The sequence below is a fragment of the Chiloscyllium plagiosum genome, chromosome 4, assembly GCF_004010195.1.
Source record: "Chiloscyllium plagiosum isolate BGI_BamShark_2017 chromosome 4, ASM401019v2, whole genome shotgun sequence".
NCBI classification, from domain to species: Eukaryota; Metazoa; Chordata; class Chondrichthyes; order Orectolobiformes; family Hemiscylliidae; genus Chiloscyllium; species Chiloscyllium plagiosum.
In genome coordinates this window covers 31,928,922-31,941,488 of record NC_057713.1, presented here as the reverse complement: position 1 = coordinate 31,941,488, position 12,567 = coordinate 31,928,922, and the positions used below count along the sequence as shown (strand labels likewise).

General features: G+C 40.1%; 1 protein-coding gene across 4 annotated transcripts in view; it reads right to left on the bottom strand.

Moving 5' to 3' along the window:
- LOC122548922 (corticotropin-releasing factor receptor 2-like) overlaps positions 1 to 11,491 on the bottom strand; it is a 203,284-nt gene extending 191,793 nt beyond the window's left edge. For 2 of the 4 annotated variants that reach the window (XM_043687902.1, XM_043687906.1), the window contains exon 1: positions 10,550 to 11,488. In XM_043687902.1, coding sequence (XP_043543837.1) covers positions 10,550 to 10,591 — 42 coding nt within the window. In that variant the 5' untranslated portion in view covers positions 10,592 to 11,488. Of the gene's footprint in view, positions 1 to 10,549 lie in introns of all 4 variants that reach the window. The other 2 variants (XM_043687903.1, XM_043687905.1) reach the window with 2 other exon arrangements.
- Between the last annotated feature and the right edge of the window lie 1,076 nt (positions 11,492 to 12,567).

The window sequence follows — 12,567 nt, the reverse complement described above, 5'->3', positions numbered from 1 at the left end:
TAAAAAATGCTTTCCTGCAACACCTTCTTACTTTTCTGAGAAACTTGAGGTCACTCTATGTGGTTTTAGTTAACTATTTAGTAACAGAGGTACTTCAGCTTTTTAGGCAAGTCATTTTACACACTGATGTTAAAAGAATAACCTGTTTACCTAACTGAACTATTGTGATCGCTTGAGGAAGGTGAACTCCCATTGCAAATGGAATTATTAACATGCACAACAATTTACAAGAAGAAAATCTCTTGTTTAGGATCTCATCAAAATAATGACACCTTTGGAATTGTTCCTGGATTAGACCATGAATCCTGAATCAGGGCTAATAGTTTCCTTTTCAGTTTTTCTCAGAATCCCAATCAGTATGGATGAAAGAAAACAGGCATTGGCCAATTCAGGATTTGTGTTCCCTTGCTTTCATTCTTTTGGATACTTTCTGATCTACGTTAGATTCTGATCCAATAATGTCTCAAATATTAATTTCTCATTCCTGTGTTCCAATCCATCTGTCACTTTCTCTCTCTCTCTCTGTCTCTCTCTCTCTCTCTCTCTCTCTCTAACCTTCTACAATCCTACAACTCTCTGAGCACTTCATTGCTCTTCAACTCTAGCCATTTTGTTTATAAATATGACTGTGAAGCACCCTGGGATGTTTTGCTTTGTTATAGTTTTATGTAAGTGCAATGTGGGCTCTCCTTTGATAGCTCAGCTGGTAAAGCCAAGAACAGGGGGTTCCCAATTTATAAACAGTAAGTTATGACGACTCATTCTTATGAATGAGTTTCCATCTAATGATTAATTTTAAGGATCTAATATGAGGACATTTCCTCACACTAAAAATGAATATTTTATATTGTACTATACTGCATCCCAGCTTGTACAAATCAACTTACAAATGTGCTCAGGAATGTAACGCGTTTATAAACCTGGGTACCCCCTGTACTGTTGTCCATTACAGCACTAATATCTTTAGGACACTGGTTCTAAAGAATCTGAGGTTTTAGGACTTTTGTAGGGTAGTGATAGAACCCTTCCCTCTGAACCAGAGAACCTGGCTTTGAGTCCTACCTGTTCGAGAGGTATGTTATAAAATTGCTAAGTGGACGTTTTTGGTAAAGTTAATTGGTTTGCATTTTTAAAAAATGTATTTACACGATGTTGGTGTCACTGGTTCGGCCAGCATTTATTATCTGTCCTTAATTGTCCAGAGGCCAATTAAGAGTCAATCACATTCCTGTGGCTCTGGAATTACATGTAGGTCAGACCAGGTAAGGACAACAATTTCCTTCCCTAAAAGACATCAGTGAACCAGATGGGCTTTTCTGACAATCATGGTTATCATTAGATTCTTAATTTCAGACTTGTGGTGGATTAGAATTCGACAATCTGCCATAGCAAGATTTGAACCCAGTTCCCGAGAATATTACCTGGGTCTAGTGATAATATTACTAGACAATTACCTTCCAAACGATTACTGCCAAAGAAATAGTGGCTATTTCACAGATAGTACATGCAGTGCCTATTACTTATGGGGGGAAATGTTGGGGTGTGTTTAAGCGGCTAATTGAGACAAGCTGTTAATTAAAGAACTCTTACCTTTTCAGTCAACAGAAATAAACATGGAGTCAGCTTTGATTTCGATAGCTTGCCATTAACAGGATGGCCACAACCTTAAGAAGAGGTTGATATTCTTTCAGCTCATTAATACTAGCAATGTGGATGACTCTGCTTGAAACATGGGCTATTGTTATGTGGCGAGCTCAGCTGAACACTTTCCAGTATGAGCCACTGGACAGCAATCAGAGCCATGACTAATGTTCTCTTTCCATGGCTAGGATGATTGATGTCAGCATTGTAGTTTTGTTTAGAGTCTGACTATTATTTGTCGCACTTTTGCTGTGTAAATGCTTCATTTTAGAACAGGAACTCTGTTGATAAATTCCAAACAATTTGTCTTTAACATTTGGATTCTCGAATTATTTGTACAGTGAGTTCTGCTATAATGCGATAGTTCTGTTCTTGCGCAATCCTGTGTTATAAGAAAATCGCATAATAGCAGCACCATTTAAACTAAAGAGGCTGGAATCACATTAGAACTGATACATGCTTTAAACTTCGCACTTTAAAAACAATGTCCCCAATTCGTCAATCGTATTGTAGCGAATTTGTGTTAGCGAAACACGCATTATAGCAGAACAATCTGTATGTGTTAGTTCTGCGCTTGGACAAGAAAGCAGACTTTTCAAATTTGTGGTTCTGGTTTCTAGAGCTGCACACAGTGGAAACACAGGACAGGGCATTCATGGGACCTTATCAAACTTTTCATTCTTTTAAATCGTCTGGGACATATAAATCTATTTGATCTGTCCTGCACAGGCTATTTCGTTGAGGAATGGATGACAGTCACAACTGAGTCATGATTACCTAACAGTAATCAAGAGCAGTTTCTAATTGACTGACTTTTCTCCAAAATTTCCTGAAGAAGGGCTTATGCCCAAAACGTCGATTCTCCTGTTCCTTGGATGCTGCCTGACCTGCTGCGCTTTTCCAGCAACACATTTTCAGCTCTGATCTTCAGCATCTGCAGCCCTCACTTTCTCTCAATGACTTTTCTCCAAGTCATTGTCAAGAAATTTGGTTCTAGATTGTTCACTGACTTCACTGAGTTAACTAACAGAGAACAGGGGAATGATTATACATTTATGTCTGTTATGTAACTGAAGTGTAGAGTGTAAGGTATTCCATTGCATCATGGAAAGGAGTTACAGAATGCATCTTTTTTATAGCGATTTTCCCGTAAGATAACTTGCCAATCTCAATCACATTGTTGCTCCAAAATGTTGCAAGCATACACTCGCAATGTTCTAAAAGATAACATCATCCATGGTTGAAGTTCCCTACTGGAAATTACACAAATGCTGGCTTCATGTATATGAGAAGAAAATTCAAATGATGAGGCACTGTACATGACTCTGCAGTTCTAAGTGGTCAATTATAGGCCAATTGGCAAGGGATTGTGAGTTTCCCTTTTTGTTTAGATGGGAGCACATACCTTAGATCAAAGGTTTCAAAATGTTGGCCTTTGTGAGTTAAGTTGCTGTTTACCAGGGAGCCCATGGGCCACATATAAAGTTTAAATCTGTTCCCATCACTCTGCATATTTCTCATGTTCCTGATAATAATAGAATTGGATGTTATTATTTGGAACTTATTCACCAGTACGGCAACAGCAGCAAGAACAATTCCTTTTGAGGCCAACAAAATATAAACAGGAACCACCAACAGTTAAGCAACATAACTACAGACAGTACTGAGTTGCCTAGGTTAAAAGAACCAGAATATTCAATCAGTTTCATTCTTTCAGACCACAGGTTGGATATGTTTGTCATTATGGAATATTAGAAGATTCCAATTGCCTGTGATATTGTCCATCCTCTGAAGTTTAAATAACAATACAATTTCCAAAGTCTTCACTACCATCATCCTTCTCTCCAGCCATTGTCTCTGTCACTTCACCATTATCTGTACCATTAATATCTTCTGCACCTCCACCTGCAATTTCCTGCTTAAGGACATTGTAGGGCAACCTACAGTATGTGGAGTGCAGCAGTTCAAGAAGGCACTCACCACCATCTTCTAAAGGGCAACTACGGATGGACAATAGCCAGTGATGCCTGCTCCACGATAAAAGAAATCTCCATAACCATCTGCGCCATCCATTTCCATTACATCTGTCATCATCTCCACAAACATGACAGCCATGTTCACCACATCCATATGGATCTCCATAACTAATACTATCACAGCTATCTGCATCACTTTGGTAGCAATTTCTATGAACAGCTTTAACCTCACTTCCATGATGATTTCCACATTGACACCATCATCAGAAACTCCAGTGCCTTCAACAATATAAATATCATGACCAACTCCACCTCAAATACTTCCATCATCATTCTCATTTACATTATCTCTAACATCCTCACCACTATCACCATCATTATTTCCAATACCTCCAATGGCACTCCATCACAATGTACATTATCATCTTAATATTTCCACCACTTCCAATGCTACAACCAGCTCCCTCACTACCATGACCAGCATCACCAATCCTCCCACCATTATCTTTACCATTGTTTACTGTGAAGTGAGTAAAAAGAGGGTGTGAGGAAGCTAAGTGCCCTTACAGTTAGCAACAGAAAACTCATACTTAATGCTGGCATCCATCAGAGATGATGGCATAATGGTAAGGTCACTGGACCAGTTTCTCAAGATCCAGCTAATGCGTTGATGACTTGTGTTTAACTTTTACCATGACAGATGGCAGAATTTAAGTTTTGACCATTATCATGAGCATAACTACTAGTTTTGATTGTGGTAACAACTAATGCCCTTCAGAGAAGGAAATCCACCATACTCACCAATACTGGTGTGCATATGCATCCAGCTCCACATCATATGGTGGACTGCTGTCTGAAGTGGTCTAGGGAGCCAGTTAGTGCAAGGATTCTTAGAGATGGCAATAAATGTTTGCTTTGCCAGCAATGCCCACACACTGTTTAAATAAAAGCATAGCCAAGTCATATGGTTAACAAAATCAGACTGGGGTCTCCATATGATGTACGTCTGGCTTACTTCCAATGTTGGTTTGCTTTTTAAAGATTTTTAAAGATGCAAGCTTTTTAAAGATTTTTGTTCAGAAAAAGCAAAATGCACTAATGAGGTTACACATTGTAGAACTGCAAACTGTGCTGTTTAGCATTCCAGTTATATTTAGATGATTATTAATTTACATACGCCTCATTTATTTTTAAGCCTTTTGTATTGTGAGAATTTCAAGCCACTAAAATCAATCCTGATAGCAGGAATCTTATGATTTGTGCTGAACAAGCAGTATTTTATTCTGCTGCAACAGACACCTGAGAATTGACAATAGTATGGAAAGGCTCTCACCTATACATTTGTGTGATTGATCGGTGGAACACACTGGTCAGAAGGTTATTAACCAGGGGAGCTTCCTGCATTTTTTCATGTAGTGCAATAGATTTTCTATTATTCTTAAGCAAGTTTGAAATTTTTCAGCTTAGAATGATATCTTTAAAATTTCTATACAAGAGATGTTTTGCATTAAGTTTGAATCATTAACTCTGACTCAAATGCAAGAACATTTTGTACATGCTCTACAGGTATCACCAGTAAGACCAGTTTTTCATTGCCTGTCCCTCACTGCATTATGGGAAGATAAACCTTCTTTTTGAGAGACTGCAATACATGTGGTGAAGGGACAGGTTTTTGTCCTTTGGTCACTACGTTATCAATTTCTTTACTGATTTAATCTCATTGATGCATTTTGTGTCATTTTTCTATGTTAAAGGTGTTATGTGAATGCAGATTGTTGTTACTTTTGTTGGAATAATAAGTACGGTAGGATTCAGGCTTACCAATCCCTGTCATATAATTTGACTGGCTGCATTAGAGCCCTATATAAATAATGCAAAATGTTACTATGTTATCCTTTTTGAAGTTTAGTAAGAAAGATCAACAAGAATAGTATCCAATTCTATTACCATAGTTGCTAGGGAATCAACATTAAATATCCTACCTTACACTTGTTGTCATATGAATCTTTTTATCTTAAACAAAGATACATGTATCTCGCCTTGAGGCAGCTGGCTGCTTTTGATTCCTGCAGATACCTGAGGATGTATACCAGCTATTTACATGGAATTTCCATACAGCAACCCAAATACGAAACAGATGGGCATCAACAAGACTGCGTCCATTGCTCATCCATTACTGTAATATAGTAACTTGCATTCATGTAATGTGTTTAATACAAAAGCTCCTAAGCTACTGAGATCAGGCAAAAGTGGATGCCAAGACAAAGAAGCAGTAGCAATCCTGTCAATCTCCCAATGCCAACTACTTGAATGCGTTAGGAGCTAATTCTGCAATGTTTAATTGACTGACTGATCAAAGTCATGTCAAGCCATTGAGTGGATGCAAAACCTACCATGCTCCAGAAAAGTGAGATCATTTTTGAGGAGAAAATTGCAATTTCCTGGCATGGAGGTGTGATTAGAGGTAAATGGTCTGCCACTGACAAGCATACCAGTTCTGAAAGGTCTGCTTGCAGGGGAAGCAATGACTCCCTGTCTGAGTCTTGTGTATTTGATACTGATCAGCTTCTTACCCATTCTCCTAAAATTCTGTGAACATTAATTCCATCTGGGAATCTTACTTGTGTAACTTTGCTGAATGTTTTCTAATAACTCAATTCATTTACTGAGAATGAAATGCTGTAAAAAATAATAATTGTTCTTTTAATTAGGATTCTTTTCATGCTGAGCTGATGCAAGGTCACAAATCTGAAACATTAACTTTTATATTTCTCTCTCTATATATAGGTATTGCTGGACCTGCTGAGCAATTCCAGTATTTTCTACAGCTATCTGTTATGAAATCTATGCAGTCTGTTTCTTGTTGAGGCATTGCTGAAAGGCACAGAAGCCTAATGGTCATGCACTGAACTTCCATTGGACAGTCATGAAGTCAAGTTCCACCATGAAAAGTTATGAAATAAATCTGGCACTTTGTGAGCTGGCTCCTGATAAAAGGGACTATGAAAGTTTCCAGTTTGATTTAAAAACTGAATTAATACACTGCTATTCTTCAGAGGAACTAGAAGTCTCTTCTACCTAGTCTGACCCATGCGTGACTCTATTTCCACAATGCATGGCTGACTCTCACTGTTGTCAGGGCAATTCGAGATGTGAGGAAGTGTCATTTTGCCATTTACCCTCCCTCATTCCTGGTATGGAGGGATTGATTTATGACCAAAGGTTAAATAGGTTGGGACTCTACTCATTGGAGTTTAGGAAAGTGAGAAATGATCTTGTTGAATCTTATGGGGCTTGACAGGGTGAATGCTGAGCAGATGTTTCCCCTCATGGGAGAGTCTAGAAATAGAGGGCATAGTCTCAGAATTAAGGGGTGCCAATTTAAGACTGAGATGAGGAGGAATTTCTTCTCTCTGAGAGTTATGAGTCTTTGAAATTCCTTGCCACAGAGAGTTGTGAAGGCAGAGGTCTTGTTTAAGGCTGGGATAGATAGACTTTTGATCAGTTGAGGAATCATGGGGAAAGGGCAGGAAAGTGGACGTAAGAGATGTTAGATCGGCCATAATTCTATTGCATAGCAGAATAGGTTTGGAGGGTCAAATGGCCTATTCATGTTTCTATTTTTTAATGGTCTTATTAGGTAAGAATTTAAATTGAAGTATTTTCTGCCCCTTCAGATGGATATCAGAGATCACCCAGGAGCACACAAAGAAGAGTAGGTTGCTAGGAAGCAGGCTCAGCTAAGAGTAGTTAAAAGCTTAGCCAATATCTATCTCAACCATATTTCAGGCTAGATGGTTGTCACATTTGCGCACTTCAAAGCTTGAAGAGCTTTGAGATATTTCTACAGGTGGCAAAAGGCACTTTTCCTTTGCCTCAAGTTAAACAGAAAATGCCAGTAATGCTTGCCACTAATAAATTAACAACGAGGGATTATAAACTGGAACATTTAAGAGGAGATTGCAAATTCTGTCAAACTGAGAGTGACAGTTTCCCAAACTGACTTCACCGCCTGTGCCAAGTAGCTTGAATTCCGGATATTAAACCACTTTTACTCACATCAAAAATACATCGGCGTTTTTAGAAGTGAAAGAATATTTAACAAAAACCAAATGTAGTCTGCAATAAATGTTTAGAATTAGATTCAATCCATGCATTCGCATTTATGCTGTATTTAGTTTTAACTGAAAATGCTCCATTTTTGTTTTCCAATGTTCCTAAAGCATTCCGATGACAGGGACCTTTGCTAATCAACGGTGGACTCATTCAAGCTTTTCTTGCAATTTTAATCAAGAGTCATTCCAAGAATGAATCTGGATTTTCTGTTTCATATTCATATCGACAAATATGGTAAAGTTATCAGCAAAATCAAATCCCTTTCCAGGTAGAACCCCAGCTGAGTTGTGTTATTAATCGGTGGATTAAAAAATCTGTAAGAAATTCCTTTGTCTGTTGTGTAAGAAATGAATTAGCCGCTCTAAAGTAAATCTATTAATACTTTAATTAAAATAGCAGATAAAGGAAAAACATGCCCCTTGCTAATATTGCACAGAGCTGCTACTTTGTCTCATCATGGGACTCAGTATAACCAGATAAACTAATAAGCATATGAAATTCCTACTATTTCTGCTTCAGGTCTGCAAAATAAGCAGTTTTGCTGTTCAGTAGATGTGACCAAAAATGACGAATACATGTAAATGAATGGCCAGCACTCATTATTCCTCTGCCTGGTTGAATGATTAATTTTAATTAGGTGTCATCTTCTTTAAGATAACATAGAGTCATAGAGATGTACAGCATGGAAACAGACCCTTCGGTCCAACCTGTCCATGCCGACCAGATATCTCAACCCACTCTCGTCCCACCTGCCAGCACCTGGCCCATATCCCTCCAAACCCTTCCTATAATACTAATCTATCCCTATCCCTCCAACACCCTTGTGCTTGTTGACCTACACTGACTGTCCCTTCAGATTTTCAACATCTCATTCTTGTTTCAAATCTCCCCTCTGGCAATCTGGACTCCTTCATTTCCCATCTCACTCACCCTCCCAGCCCTGGCACTCAGCAAGAATTTATTCTCCCCTCCCTTCCAATTCCTTTGCTCCCACCATTGACAGTCGAACCCTATCCTGTTTTGACCTTAGACTTAGCAATCTCCTCTCTAAACCTTCACAGTTCTCTCTCATTTGACAAAACAAAACTGATCAAGGACTGTCGAGTTTTCTTTGGCTTGGTATTAACTCTTGTCTAGTCATTATCCTATGAAACACTTGGGGACATTATAATCTGCTATTAGTGCAGGTTATTATTTTTTCTTTCCTTTCAGGTGTTCTCTAGCTCAAAAAGGTTAGTTTGTTTTTTTGTCAGCATTTCCCTCTCGTTTCTAGCCGTATGATTTTCTAGTCACCAGTTTAACAAGTTAATCGACTGAAAAACAGTTTGGATTTAGATACTTGACAAGGGCTGGAATGGCAAAGGAGATAATAGGGTCTGATCTTTTAGTCAGATCAAGGAGGGGAGACACATTATTGTTCAGTGAAACATTTCCTGGGATGGCGGGACATAATGCAATATAGCCTTCCGGACTTGTATGTTCCTCCTTTATTTGCAACACTTGAACAACCTGTCATTAAGTTCTTGCAATCATTAATCCAACAGGGTGAATATTAATACATACCAATGAATTGCATTTATCGAGAACATTGCACAAATTAAAAGCATTGGGGGAAATAGATATTTTTAAAAAACTTGGTGTGCATCATGATGGTTTGTGTCAGATACACAGAACCCAACCAAATAGTCAGTTGCCACTATTAGACCATGAGGCAATTCCACCTTTAGTGGCCTGGTATCATACGGATCAGGACATTGAATAAAAGAGTAACGATGGCAAATCGAGGTGGCAATTGGATGGGTGTTATTGCTCTGTGGGATGTGGGTGACACCAGCTGGGCCAACACTTATTGCCCATCCGTGCTCTTGGGAAGATGGTGGGGAGACGCTTTCACATTAGACTTCAGAACGTCCCAAAGCATTTTACAGGGAATGTATACAGCGAATGAAAGGTCTCATATTCACAATGAGATTTGAACCGCACCGTCACATCATTTGTCAAGATGAGTGAATAAATTAAGCGCTGACATTTTTTTGACTACGATTTCTAAGCAAAATTCTTTTCCGATTAATACAGAGAGTAAATTACGAGCTAGGGCAGGGAGGAAGGGTACGGTTAAGTTAAAGAAATGCCCTGAAATCTCATATTCCAAAGTGACAATCCTAGTGGAGTATTTTGCTATAATTTCTGTGTCTTATGGTCCTGTTTCTCAACCACCTGATGAAGAAGCAGCGCTTCAAAAGTTAGTGCCTCCAAATAAACCTGCTGCTCTATTAGCTGGTGTTGTGTGATTTTGAACTTTGTCCACCCTAGTCCATTACCGGCATCTCCACATCATGATCACTGGCAGAAGGTGCTATATGAGAGTCAGGGCTCCGAGCCTTGTTACCCTCTGCACCCTCTCGGGTCATTGCTGGCCGCTGACCTTAGTCCGTGTAGCAATGACCCTGAGCTGCGTGGGGAGTGTTGTCTGGTCAATGTGTTTAGCCCAGGCAGCCAGAGCAAAGAGCTCTTCCCAGTTTAGAGATGCCGCAGCACTCAGTTCCCGGAGGTACCCAAGGAACATCTCTGTTTAGAGCGGAGGCAGTAATTCCTGGTGAAAACACTAATGCAAACCATTCGAATGGACTAGTTTCACGCCTTTGTAAACATATTTTTATACTGTACATAAATCACACATAACCCCAATCACAAAGTAATTCTATGAGCCAGATTGTATCTTTTAAGTCAATATATAGCACATAATTACGATAGCTAGACTTAAACATGTTCCGCGGGTTTACATACGCACAGTCCCACTTCAAAGCGAAACTTACATGAAACAGTAAAGTCCAGAAAATCGCCCTCTGTAGACCCATGGTTTACTCAGTGTTACCGACTCCCTTTACTTGCCCCATGCCCCGTTGGGAGGTTTTTCGTTCTGTCTGTCGCCGGGCTTTGAGTTTTTATGAATTCCTGGTCAGATGAGCGAAGTCCGAGCCAGATCCTGGGACGTGTGTTTGTGTCTGTGTGTGTGTGTAAGAGAGAGATTTAAATCAGCCCGCAGGCTTTTGCAAGTTTTTTGTTGTTGTCTTAATTGCATGTACAACTGTAACTTTTCCTGGCTGACCTTTTAAAAGCGAGCAGCCTTCTTTAATCTTGCAAGACCATCTCTCCCAAATCCACGGCCGCCCTCCCTCCTTTATTCTCTCTCTCTCTCTTTCTCTCTCCCTCGTTCGAGGATCGGGAACCGAGTGTTTAAGCGTATCCTCCAGCGAATTCCCGGTCCGGACGAGTGCCTTTCCAAATGGAACCCTTCAGATGGGTTTGGATTAGTTTGACATCACTCTGCCCACGGTGTGTTGCTATGGCTCGGTTTTGTGTGTTGTGGGAAGGGACCGCTTGTGACACAGATGATCGCTGCTTCTTGCGGGCGCATATTTATTTTTAACTGTCGCTACCAATTTGAATCCTTAAGCGCAGAATTCCTCCGATCCGGGAGTGGCTGTGATATCCCCGCTACACAGAGTGGGGAGAAGGCGTCGATCCAAGGATAATTGCCACATTTATTTATTTTCAATACCAATTGGTTGCACTGTGTCAGTGGGACAGCCGGGGATCAGATTGCATTCACAATGACTGACCTGCTATCTATATCCCATTCTGACCACCCTCCCGCTCCAGTGTCGGGTTTCTCACTCTTTGACTAGGTTTCGAGGTCTCTAAAGGAACACCGTCATCATACCCCCGACTGGGAAGAAAAGTGCCCAGAAAAAGTTTTATTTTTTTTCTAAAACAAACTGTCAAACTCCTACGACTGTCGTCTTACACTGCCTTAGCATGAGTCGGTCAGATCCCATAGCTTCTTTTCACATTATACTTTCTAAACAGGCGCCTGTAACTGTCAGGATGTGAGTCTCGTGTTTTCCAGATACCACCAAGTGCAAGTCTGGGGGACAGGACAGGGACATGGGGAGAATGGGTTGAGTCACTTCAGGGTTTGCGGCTGGCCGTTCAGTACAGTCCTGAGGTGGTGCTGCAGGTTATCAGGAATTATAGGGAAATGCTAAATGGAGGCTCTCTCTTGGGCTAAACATAAAAAGATCCAACTCTTTTATTTTAAAGAAGAGCAGGGGAATTATCCCTGAGGCTGGATTCAATAAATCAATGTGACAAAACAATTTACCTGATAATATCATATTGCTACTTGTGGGGTGCTTGCTGAGCACAAGTTGACTGTCATGTTTCCCTCATCACAACAATGGCTCAAAGATACTCCACTGACTGCCAGGCATTTTGAGTTGTCTGATGATTGTGAAGATGATATATAACTTTCAGGTTTCTTCTTGAAAGTTAGGCATGTTGTTCATGGTTATTCACTGGAATCTTGAAAAACTTATCCCTGTGCCTTGCACTGCCACAACAGTGACAAGATATCAAATTCCACTGCACTATTTAATAGACATTTAGTCTGTTAGATTAGATCCCCTACAGTGTGGAAACAGGCCCTTCGGCCCAACCAGTCCACACCGACCCTCCCAAGAGTAACCCACACAGACCCACTTCCCCCTCTGACTAATGCACCTAACGCTATTGACAATTTAGCATGGCCAATTCACCTGACCTGCACATCTTTGTGACTGTGGGATGAAACTGGAGCAAACCCATTCAGACACTAGGAGAATGTGTAAACTCCACACAGACAACCATCCAAGGCTGGAATCGAACGCGGGTCCTTGGTGTGTGAGGCAGTAGTGCTAACCACTGAGCCACCATGTCGTCCCAATTTAATTTAAACAAGAATACAATTATGGTTATGATCATAGATAATGAATTCAGCAATATTAAGGTGGAG